The sequence below is a fragment of the Amblyomma mixtum genome, chromosome 1, assembly GCF_055824585.1.
Source record: "Amblyomma mixtum isolate Tamu chromosome 1, ASM5582458v1, whole genome shotgun sequence".
In the NCBI taxonomy this organism is placed as follows: domain Eukaryota; kingdom Metazoa; phylum Arthropoda; class Arachnida; order Ixodida; family Ixodidae; genus Amblyomma; species Amblyomma mixtum.
This window is the reverse complement of record NC_143012.1, coordinates 187,891,421-187,904,017: the sequence shown is the minus strand read 5'-3', so window position 1 is coordinate 187,904,017 and position 12,597 is coordinate 187,891,421. Positions and strand designations below refer to the sequence as shown.

Below are 12,597 nucleotides of genomic sequence, written 5' to 3'. Positions count from 1 at the left end.
TTTACAACGTCATTGAAATCGGGAACGCTTTGCCTGTATCAATAAATAATAAATAATAAAACGGTCGCTCTTTCGTTGGACGTTTTGGCAGTGTCCACAGGCAGGCAGGTTTAGAGCGGATTACGCGAAAGTGCAGCGCAGAACAGGCTTGATGCAGGCGACGTAGTCGAAAATATGGGACAAAAAATAAACGCTTGAATTCCTGCAATTTCTTAGTTCTACCTGCCATTTCCATGTTGTTTACGAAAGAAATAGCAAAAAATGCAGCATTTTTTGTCGCGCACAAAAAAAAAAAACGACCGCTTATAGTATCAACACTTTCTTGGGTCACCCACATTAGAACCATTTGCTCCGACACTTCCCGCACACTTGGCTACCTGAGAAAAAATCTGACATCTGCATCCCCTAGCATAAAACAACTCGCGTATGAAACATTTGTGCGGCCAAAATTAGAGTATGCATCATCCATCTGGCACCCATGGCAATCGTATCTCACCATCGAATTGGAATCGATCCAAAATCATGCAGCTCGGTTCATCACTTCATGTTACTCAAGAGAAGCCAGTGTCACCGCCCTCAAGCAGTCCCTCCGTCTCTCAACACTAGAATCACGCCGCGTCGTTTCCCGCCTATGCTTACTTCATACATTTTATCATAACACAAGATCACGGCACGCTCTATTAACCGCCCCACTACGAACGTCCTCCCGGCGTAGTCACGGTAACCCGATAGCACGCATCAGTGGCCACACGTCTGCTTACAACAACTCATTTTTTCCCAAGGCAATAGCACTCTGGAATTCACTGCCTAACGACATCGCTGCATGCACTGATCACAAAACATTCCGCGAGAAAATAAAAATTCACTTCACATAGATCTTGACCACTTCTGCGTTCTTTGTAGCGAGTATTGCTTGATATATATTTAATGAATGATGTATCACCTGCTGGAAAACCCTGATATGACTACAACCCCTTTTATGTTTGTTTTTATGTTTGTTCTTTTTATTGTTATGCATGTTACCATCATCGCCGTTGTAAACCAATATGCCCCCCCCCCCCCCCCCCCCCTTATGTAATGCCTTCGGGCCTTTCAGGGAACAATAAATGAAATGAAATGAAATATTGTCTTTTGGTGCAAAATATGACCCGACCAACTCAGAATTATGGAACTTTTTGCTGAGTAATATGATTTGTATCCGAATTTAAGCTCGAAAATACCACCCAATTTCGACCCCGCAGATTCCAGAAAAAGCATAAAACCCGAAGACGAAGGACCCTACTAGAGTACTTACCGCAGTGCACTGGCGTAAATAGTATGTGTTTTGAAAAATTCAGGTTTAAGTATTAAAGAGAACGGCTGCCTCTTATAGGCGGGTTATGCCTCTGTATCACCATTCTGTCAAAACGAAGTGCCCGTGCCCACCGCGGAAACGTCGCTAACTTTGGTGTCTTGCTTATGTACTCCGTCTTTGAGCCGCATCGCTAATCGCTAATGCTCACGTATGCACTTATCTTGCAAGCTAAGCCTCGCGCGTTACAGTTTCTAAATCTTGCGGGCGGAATTAAAAGTTCAAAAAAAGAACGAACCACGCCAAAACTACTTCAGCTATGGGTTACTATTAACTATGAAACCACTGGAGGCCGCTATTTTCGAACACGCTCAGTACAAATGTGCTAAAAAGCTTTAGAATTTCCCCTTATTTATTGAAGAATCAGATCAGTTTTAAAAAGTGTCCTGTCCTCGCCGAGACAACTGCCTAGAATCCGTCACTGAAGCCCATCTGTGCAGAGCGAGCCGTTCTATGTAGTAACTGTGGCTTCAAAGATCCTGAGCGCGAGCCTCCCGGAACGACTTCTCATACATGACCTATCTCATACATCTTCACCGCTATCGCCAGGTCGCTCGACTATACATCGGCGCATGATCGCTGGTATCAGCAAGGGATGGCAAAAGGCAGACGTGCTTCCCCACAATCCTCCAGGATTACACCGATGCCTCCGACAATTCCTCCACTGACCCTGTCACATCTGACATCCACTCTCCCAGCTCCACGGTATTCTTCCACCGTGCCCAGCTCTCCTACCCTCCTCCCCGCGCCCACTTGTGGCCCACACAGGAAAAAAAAATACATACAATTTCACCGCACGAAGACTCCCAAGGAGTCCTATACGTTCCATACGGAACCTACCCACCACTCATGACGCTCTTCCCGCGCTGAATGCACGCCCTGCCTCCGTCGTTCTTATGTGGATCCCTGCTCATGGAGGGATTGCAGAGGATGAGCTGAAGCTCATCAGCTTGCCCGCGAGCTTCACGACCGGGCTCCCTGGGTCAACCCACCGGCGAGCATCGAGGCATGGCTCTAAAAACGCACCATCACTGAACACTGCTCACAGCTCCGACACGACATGCCCAGCTATCACCACTCCCCCAACTTTACCAACACCAGACCCGCGAAGCTGCACCCTTACGGCATGGTCACGTCTTTCATCACATCCCTCCGGGCCCCAGAGGGTGGATTATAGGTGAGCTCCAGTACTTGGAAGACAGACATACCCCCTACCTTTACCCCCACAGCTATCCCTAATGAAAAGCAACAAACGGAATCCGAGCCGATAGCTCTTGCCCCAACTGCCCCTCCCTGTTGCGTCTTTTCCGCGTTACCATCAGATCCCATTTCTCCCCCAGTCTTCCTCTCCATCCTGGAGTACCTGGTTGCTTCATACAACGTTGTTGGTTCATGGCGGTCCCTCCTCCTCTCCCTGAGTGCGTGCCGCTGTGTGCGTACTCGCGCACACTTGTGTGGGAACAAAAAAAAATTCGCTGTGGCTTAGCTTGGTTAAGCCCGGTAATTGCGACAGCAGTATCCGTACCTACTCCATGGTTCAGCTGGTAGTGTAGCTGGTGGTGGTGCTTGTGGTTAGACTTGTGGTGATGCATCGGTTATACAATCCAATCCAATACAATACAATGTAATGTAATCTAATGTAATGTAGTCTAATGTAATCTAATTTAATATATTCCAATCCAATCCAGTCCAGTCCAATCTAATCTAATCCAATCTAATCCAATCTAATGCAATCAAGGTCAAACGAAGGTCAATGGTGGTCACCGCCGCGGCCCGGCAAAGGCGTGAAAGTGCAAGTAGTATTGCTTTCGCAATAAAAAACTGGCGGCCACTAGAACTGCATGCATCTATAGCGCTGATTCTTGTTCTAGCCAACTTTTACTCTTAGGACGTCCAATATTCGGTTAGCGCTCGCGACTGAAACTTGGACGCAACAATGGCGGGATTCGCAAAGCTCAGCTGCAGTCACAACTTAATCCAGTCCCCGCACCGCACCGCGGGAAATGCAGCGTCTGAGAAAATGCGCACAAATAAGAACTAGAAATTATTGCGTTGTGCAGCTGTGATGTGAGCAGCGAAACCTCGAAACACGGGCACTTGCACCTTTCAACTTTACCGTTTAAAACGGCCGCCACGGCCGGCATCGAACCCGCGGCACTGTTACCAAGTTGCAAAAACCCGCAGCCAACATGACGACGTGTGAAATTTATATTATCTTCGGCTTCGCGGTACCTGTGCAGCTTAAGGAAAGCCGTTTAGGTTAGGCATAACGGACGAGTCTGCAGCTCTGCGTTGTGCTCGTGATTTAGCAGACACGGTCTCCAAATGTTCTGACGGAACAAGCAAATCACTATGAGAAGGGAAAATAGAAGTCCTTCCACGAGCAGCAGCGGTTGTAAACTGAGGGCGTCACCTACTGCCTTACATTTCTCCCGTGAAATATCCTCGTGATCACACACACACCGACCTGCGGTGGTCGCTTCGTGGCTTTGCTGTCCGACTGGTCGCTGGCTGAACCCCTATATAGTGTGCTGCAGGTTGTGTTTCGACGGACGCGACATGGAAAAGCTATCAGGCCAGTTTCCACTGTGTAACGCGAGAATCAGGGACACATGCTTGCGGTGGTGAATGTAATTTTCACCAGGCAGGATGTTGTGACATCGCTAGGCTGCTCTTTGCGACGTCACTTGTGACGTCACTGTGAACCCCTCAGAGTGGCTCATTCCAGTGATCTCATGCGTGATCTCAATGCATCCTGACCAATCCATGTGGCACCTTGCAGTGACGTCACGACACTGCGTGCTGACAAACCAGCGTGGCAGAGCGTCACGCCGACAACGCCAACACCGCAGAACCGGGAAACGTGCCTTTAACAGCTATCGCTGTAAAAACTTGCAAGGCCAATTCTGAAGGCTACATCCGGTCTAGGCCTGTACTGCAGGGATGCACGCGCACGAGCTGCGCGCTTTGCTTGACAGTTATCGCTTCTTTCCTCACGTCGTATAGGCCATGCGCCGCGGTGGCTCAGTGCTGAGACTTTCGGCCGCTGGGTTCGAGGTCACGGGATCTCATCCTGACCTCGGTGGCCGCGTTTTGATGGATGCTAAATACAAAAGACGCCCGTGTGCTCCGTGCATGCCAGGAAGGAAGCCGCGGGGGTCTAAATCGATTCGAATTGACACATCTACTACGGCGTCTTTTATCTTTCATTCGGCCCACACGCATCTTCAGGACAATAAACACCGTATACACTCAGAAACTCCTTGCGGTGTTAGCCGCTTACGAGAGGGGAAGAGGCAAAGCGCTTTGCGCGGGTTACCACGCCTTCCCTCGGCACTTCATGTCACCGGGAATGCCAGGATAAGATTCTGTTGAGGCTGCCTTCTTCGAATCTTCCTCATCCGCTTCTTACAAGCTGATTTGGATAATACGAATAACCCATCCGCTTACTTACATGCGCACATATGTGCAGTGTACTCCCATAAAGACACCGGTGATCTTTATTGTCATCCTGGTTACCTTACGCATGTTTTGAAAGAAGCCAACAGCCACAGAAACCAAGGGGCACAGAGGATTTTTTTTTATAATTAATGTATTTATTTTGTGGTGTTGATCAATTTAGGATATTGCTGAATACGTTATCGCTTAAAACTAATTGATTAGAAAAGCAGAAGAAAAAAAACGCATGTTTTGTTATCCACGTGAGACATTAATCACAGCATACGGACGGACAAAAAAATGTGGACATGGAAAAGACAAAATGCCCATCTAACCCACAATTAAAAATTCGCGCCGCAGTTATGGCAATTTAACCCGAAATTTGGATTCGCTATACCGAGTGTAATTCATACTGACGTCGCCTCCTTCGCATCGTATACGATGTGGGCACCAATCAATCCCCACTCACCAACATCAACCACAGCTGGCTTCCACATTTGTCCTCACATACGCTGACTGCCACTACATGCTCTCCGCTCCCGGCTTCCATTTCATGCTCATGCTCCTTTCACAGCTGCGCGTGATGCTGACATCGCCGCAACGGAGACTTCATGGTTAAGCCACCCACGGTTGTTCCCGCAAAACGCCGAGGCGCCGACATTTGAAACTTCTCGAAAGGACCACGGATAGTGCAAAATGTAATCTGTATCTCGGCGTGCGCCTCACAGCAAAGAGTGTGGCCATGATCCGTCAAATTCACTCGGCCCATTACTCACTCATCTCCTCTGCTGCTGCTGCTGGATGAGAGACTGCACCAGGTGCTGCTGCTGCTGTCCAGAGGGCGCCACCAGCACAGGCTGAGCCACCTGGTGGTAGGGCGCCGCGTAAGCTCGGTGCTGCCACTGCGCCGCCGCTGTCTTGCCCTTGTCTCGGGCAGGCGCCGGCCGCTTCGTCGACGCTGCCGTCGCCACCGGAGCGGCGTAGGCGGAGTCCAACGCGCCGCTGGTGACGTGAGCGTGCCTCAGCTGCTGCTGGTATTGCCGGCGGGCCCTGAGCCACGGAGCGCTGGACAGGGCGTGACGCTGCGCTTCGGGGCTGACGTCGGGGAGGAAGAGAGGCGGCTGCGCGGGACCCGTCGGCAGCTCGGCGGGGAGGTAGAAGAACTGCGGATAGCTCCAGTGGACAGGAACGCCGCCGCCGTGGTACTGCGAACGCAACACGAACCACAGAGCCACGTTGAGGCCATCTGGTATACAGCCATCATCGTCATCTCTCTACCTTCACCCGCTGCAAGACAAATGCCTCTGTTTGTCCTGTGCATGCTGCGGCCAACTTATCCCCCCAAACTTCCGAATCTCATCCAACCCACCTAACTTTCTGCCGCAACCTGCTACGCTTGCATTCTCTTGGAATTCAGTCCGTTACTAGACGTTTTAGCTGAGCGTTTTTACGGCCAGCGGAGAGGAGCGGACGGGCGCAGACGCCACTGCGCATGCGCACGTCGCTGGGCCGGCCAGCGTTTTTGCGGAGCGAAGCTTAGGCCCGCTGGGAAGCCCTCTCCAGCGGAGCGATAGGCAGCGCGCGAGCGTCCGTAAGAGCGCGCGGGCGTGTATGGGTATTCAAGATGGCAGCCTCTTTCGTACATTTAAAACGCAACTCTTACCAAATAATTAACTAAAACACAGAATCTATCTTTACTAAATAGTTTCAGCGTATTATTAGCTGGCTTAATTTATATTCTTTTCACTCTAACTCGAATTGGGACCTATAGGTGGAGCAGCAGAGCAATTCGACTCTAGTCCGCTCGAGAAGACGGGCGATCCGCCCGGCTAAAACTCTTTTCTCGCGCGCGTCTCCGCTGGTGTATCCGCTCGCCTGCTCCGCCCCGCTGGCCGTAAAAACGCTCAGCTAAAACTGCCTATTATATTGCCTTCGCAGTACACATGTCGTGCACATGCGCATTTCTCCTTGATTTCGACTAAGATGTCTCCACTTGACCCACTCTGCCCTCTTCCTGTTTCTTAACGTTACCGATATCAGTTTCCTTTCCGTAGCTCACTGCGCTGTCCACAATTTAAAGTTGAACCCTTTTCGTTAGCCTCCGCCTTCCTATAGCATAGGTGATACAGATAAGATACATCTGTTATACACTTTCCACTAAAGGCACACTGGTGATCTGCTATTCACGACCGGAGAGCACCCGCCACTTGGTGTATACTACGCCCTCACAAATAAATAGTTGAACAGTTATTCACACTAAGTGGCGCTTCACTGGGGGATGGTTTATCATAACCCGGCAGCAACAATTCCATCCTCATGTACAGGGTGTTTCACATAACTTGAACCAAGGATTTAAAAAAAAGGGTAAACCGCAGCCCGCAGAAACCAGCGATAACATATTTGCCATCATGTGACGATCCTCGGAATATTTTTTATATTCCGCTTAACTAGTTAATTAACCAAGATGAATCAGGCAAATTTTCAAATATTCATTTAGTGCCAAGAGCGCTACGTTAGGTCGTAGAGCAGGTTTAGAAACAACCGATCTAGTTATTATAGCTCGTACCTCCTACGGGGTCCTTTTTTCCGGCATCTGAAGAAAGCCCGCGAAATATGAAAAAATACCACGTGACTGCGCTCGTGCGCCACCATATTGCAGCGCTCTCAACATGGCTCTCAACGACGTTTCGATCAAACGGAGCGTGCTCGCTGACCGAGGCGAAGTGAACGGCCGCCGCTCTTATCAGTGGCTTGACCTTGAAGAGCTAATCTTTACTTGTGTTGCCTTTTTCCTTTTTCTTTTCACTTTAAAAAAACTGCGTTTATCCCGATCTTCTGTTCCACAGCTGAATGTAGGGGATCCAGGACTTTACAAAAGCCGTCAGTGCTCAGCTTTTACTCCTTGCCCCTGTCATGTAAGGCATGGTGGTCGAATACAGATCACTATTATTATTATTATTATTGTTATTCCTCGTGCGCGTAAGCTACACGTATGAAAACAGTGATCGGACACCAGGGGCGCACGGCGACTCACGTCGTACGCGGTGCCGTCCGGCCTCACGGCGTGCTGCAGCGGGATGGCCTGGTAGGAGCCCATCGACGTAGGGATGAGGTAGGCGATGGCCTCTGGCTGTGGGGTCAGCGGCAGCCGCTGGGGTGAGACCAAAGTCCCCGGCTGCGTCGGCACGGGCCGGGCGACGCACGGCACTCCGGCATGGCTCGCCTGTCCGCCGGTAGGCTGCGAGGAGTCAACCACGAGTGTAGAGCCACGCTGTACCACGGCCGCTTGATGCAAAGCGCAAACCTCGCTTTGCGCTTTGTATCTAGCGGCCGTGGCTGTACGGTCTGCTCAACGGGAAAGGAAAAGGCGTCAGTCGCTCGCGATTTCCATCGTGCATGAACAGATCCACTGACTGACGCGGCGGTCAGGCAGGCGCCTTAAATAGAAAGGTCGTAGGTCATTATGAAAAGCATGCAAATAATACAAAGGTCCATGAAAATATCTTGTTCCGAACATCGTTTTTTTTTGTTTCTGTGTGCCATTGGTTGGTTGGTTGGTTGGCCTCAAGTAAAATGGCACACACCCACTACGGGGGAGTGGCCAAGACACAGGCGGTGAACTGTTGGAAATAGGAGCAGTTTTAGAGGAAAAGGAGTATAGTAATAGGGTATAGGCTGACAGATTGGACGACGCAACGACAGGGGTCCTGTTAACTGGGAGATCGAAGATGGGACGATGGCTTTATGTGCAAATTCGAATGCAACGCATGGAATGGTTCAGTTTTGCACTGACTGAAAGAGAGCGAAAAAAGAATAACGAAATAAATTTTTGCAAGTAAGAAAAATTAAAAATAAATAGAAATAATAATAATAATAATAATAATAATAATAATAATAGTTAGCATTGCCATTGAACGCGAACCTCAATCTTCTTCCTCTTAACACACAACGCATACCCATGTGGGTGGATTGGCCAAGGTATAGTGGCATAAACACGGAAATTTCCATGGGCGATTACGACAAAATATCGGAGCCAAGCGTGAATGTATCGATGAAAAACTACAGAAGAATAAAGTAAAATAGCAAACAGCATGTTGGCGAAAAAAGAGCTCATTCTTCTTCTTCTTCTTCACCTCTTTATAATGGCACATACCCACGTGGGGGGATTGAGCTCAGTCATTCTGTCAACGTCGTCTTCCTCCACCTTTCCTTGCTGTCTCCATCTCGTTCTTGTCGTGTTCGTCGATATAAGGTACCAGTTTTTTATTTTTCAATGTACCTCAAACTGTTATCTTTCTCATGTACTCGGAGATAATAAAATATCAATCAAGGAAGTAGTGACTCTTTAACGTTCATCCGGGCCGCGCAATAAAGCTAAGAAATGAATTATATTTTTAAATCTTCGACCAAACCGTGGATCCAGAGGAAATACCTTATAATGATTCTTTTTCCGATTAATTTTCATGTAACTTCATTTAATTCTTAGTTTTCTATCTACAAAAAATAAATGGTCAGGGACATAAGGAACCTCATAGGGCCCCTCAATCTTGAACAAAGTTCGAGAACAGTGCAATTTTTTAGTGTATTTCAAAGTAGCCCTCCCGTGCACTCGGTGATAGCATACACTTATAGCCGGCCAATTCCACTGCAGCAACTAAAATACAGCACTAATAACAGAACATAAAAAAGGGCACATAATACATCGTGCAGCACACTAAACACACATAAACCACGAAAAAGGGATGACTTGTACCACTAATTTGCAAGGCGTCATGAAGTAGATGTCACCACAACAAACAAACGCTTCAGAACATATTAAACAGAATAACCTAGCTGAAAACAATATTTCAGTGAATCTCTCTCAAACATTCTAATTGAAGAAGTTTCGATAGCATGGCTAAATTATTTATATTGGTTTAAAAGCCAACGTATCCGGTATCTAATACTAAGTAGCTCATAATTGGTCGTATCGAGTGACATTCTATATTTAATTACTCGTAAAAGAAAGTTATTTGTTTCTTCCAAGGCACGCTTTTATTTTTTTCAAACTAAGCATGACTTTTTTTTTCCTTTCTAGATAAATGTGCACTGCAAGTTTCAATGGATGTAGCCGATCAATATCCGACGCGGTGTTCTTTAAAAAAAATACCTTGTTTTGTTTCCCTAGAATCTAAAGCTTCTTCATCTCTGATCGCTTTATTTTTCAGTGTTATTAATGATTCGATATTTTTAGGAGTAGCTGTTCGCCAGACTAAAAGGCATTAATTTAAATGAGCTTTTACCGAGCCATAATAAAAATTGCGAGGACACTTTGGCAACGAAAGTTGAGAGACGAAAGACGAGGACACTATGCCGTGACGACTTTCAGTGAATGTGACGTTACACTGTTCCGGTGGCTACATCGACGTCAGCGCTATTTCGATGCAAGTTTGACATTTTTGACTGTAATTAACTGATTACTCTACAGTAATGAAACGTGGCTTCGAGGTTCATTTTTTTCTTCCTCTGTCTGGAGCAACCATTCGTTTTCTCCTATCTTATTTAGTTCCCGAGTTCACACGCTGCCAAAGGTGTGACACCCTCTTCTACCGGACGACAGTATGGGCCATTAAAGGCTTTCGCCTTAGAAGGTTAATCGGACTTTTTGCGGAATTTGATATCTTCTATGCCTTTGTGATCGACAGTTTCCACTGGTGACGTCACATCAGGGCGGATAGAGGGCAAGCGGAGTCCTCCGCCGGTTCTGGTATCAAAAGCAGGCCTGAAAAGTGGCAGATAGCCAGGACATATGGTATGAGTAAAACTAGTTTTGGCGGGTTGGTTCATGTTGTAAGAAAAAACTGGTAATGGCGCAAGAAACGAGGACCCAATTTGTTGATACGGCTTGGTTGTAGTACAAGAAGGCAGGCTTGGTGCAATAAGCCCCAGTTGCAAGTTGGCGTCAGTCCTGTCTTTTGTGTGCCTTCTGTGTCTACGTTTCTTGCGTCATTAGTAGTTTTTTCTTTCAACGCATGGTATAGTACTGTATGGTATGCGGGATTCGATGTCTGGTAGCTGTACTCGGCCTGAGAGAGACGCTGGAGTGCAAATCTCCTTATTAATTAGAACTTCTGGGGTTCTTATGACTTGTGCCGACATCGCGTAGCACAACGAACTTGTTTGCATTTGTTCTCCATTGAAACGCAGCCGTTGCGGCCAGTGTTCAGTACGGCGACCTCAAATAAAGCAGCCCGACGCCATGACCACCGGGGCTGGTGCGGGAAAAGAAGCCATGGGAAATACGGGCCCTGGACGAATTTTTCTTAAACTTAGATTCGAGAATGCTAAGTGGCTTTCGTGCGCAGCCCCGAGTTCCCGTACGCATTAGCCAGCAATCGCTCGCCTGACTGAAATAAACTCCACCTTAGTAGGATGTTCCCCTAAATATGTTCGGCTGACGATCAACTGCGTACGCATAGAAAGCAACTCCTACGCATGCATGGAAAACACAACGGAAGGTTTATTGGCGGTCAAGAAGCCGTCTCCAGTTCACTGTCGCGAGTGAGCGTCTGTGTATGCGGTCCAAGAAGGCAGGCATCACCATGGTCGCCGCCGTAGAACACACCACTCAATGGGATCGAAAGTCCTGCGATGATTTGTAACAAAAAAAATTTTGAAGCTCTGAAAGCGAAGTTTCCTTCTGTCGTTATACAGCTGGTCTCGCAGATTCTAGCGCCATGCAGCCGTCTTCAGCTGCGAAGCCTCAGAGAAACCACGTCAAGGTGCGAATAAATGTGCTTCGGTGTTCCTGACACGCTGCTCCAACGCCTGCACTAATTTGATACAGTCTGTTACAAACAGCAGCCTTATTCGCTAGCTGTGCTCTGGAGGTGGTACTAGTTTTCTAGAGCGTTTCTACTAGTCGAGTTTCGAGCCTCGATGTTATGCTGATTCCACGGATAGAAGCCAAGATGGCGGCCTCCATAGCAACGAAAAATAGCCTCGAACCGGCGCGCGCGCGCCGCCGCTTCTCTTCCTCCTGGTATGCGCGGGTGGCGAGGTACGCGTTGAGTGACGTTCGTGTGCTGCTGTCTTTTGCACGAGAAAACAGCTTTTACGTGTTTTGACGCTGACTGTGAACATGAATCGTGAGCCGAGGTCATCAGGATACCACTGCACAACTATTGCAAGCGGAAAAAACCAGCCGCAGAGCCCGCGGTTATCTTGCCTTCGCATTACATGCCCTGCCCAAGCCCACTTCTTCTTGATTTCGACTCGGATGTCATTAACTCGCGTTTTTTCTCTCGCCCACTCCGCCCTCTTCCGATCTCTTCAGTTTAACGTTACACCTATCATTTTTCTTTCCATAGCTCGCTGCGTTCTCCTTAACTTAAGCTGAACCCTCTTTGTTAGCCTCCACGTTTCTGCCCCATAGGTGAGTACCGGTAGGATACAGCTGTTGTATACTTTTCCCTTGAGGGATATTGGTAAAACTGCCATTCATGATCTGAGATAACCTGCCATATGCGCTCCACCCCATTCTTATTCTTCTAGTTATTTCTCTCTCATGATCTGTGTATATATATAGGTTGCGAGAGCATGAAGTACTTGACTGCTTACAGGTGTATATAGCGAAGTGTATGCTTATGAAGTATACGAATGTTTCCTTTAACGAAACATATACTACTCTCTCTCTCTCTCTCTCTCTCTCTCTATATATATATATATATATATATATATATATATATATATATATATATATAGCGAAGTATACGCTTCGTTAAAGGAAACATATTTATTCAACTCGACGTTTCGATCGGAAGACCGAT

At 47.7% G+C, this 12,597-nt stretch overlaps 1 protein-coding gene across 1 annotated transcript in view; it reads right to left on the bottom strand.

Annotated features, from left to right (window-relative positions):
• Nucleotides 1–12,597, bottom strand: part of LOC149370268 (uncharacterized) — a 53,700-nt gene that overhangs the window by 9,387 nt on the left and 31,716 nt on the right. Inside the window, exons 8-9 of the mRNA XM_089561027.1 lie at nt 7,824–8,027; nt 5,566–5,994 (exon numbers count right to left, since the gene is read on the bottom strand). Coding sequence (XP_089417153.1) covers nt 5,566–5,994; nt 7,824–8,027 — 633 coding nt within the window. The remainder of the gene's footprint in view (nt 1–5,565; nt 5,995–7,823; nt 8,028–12,597) is intronic.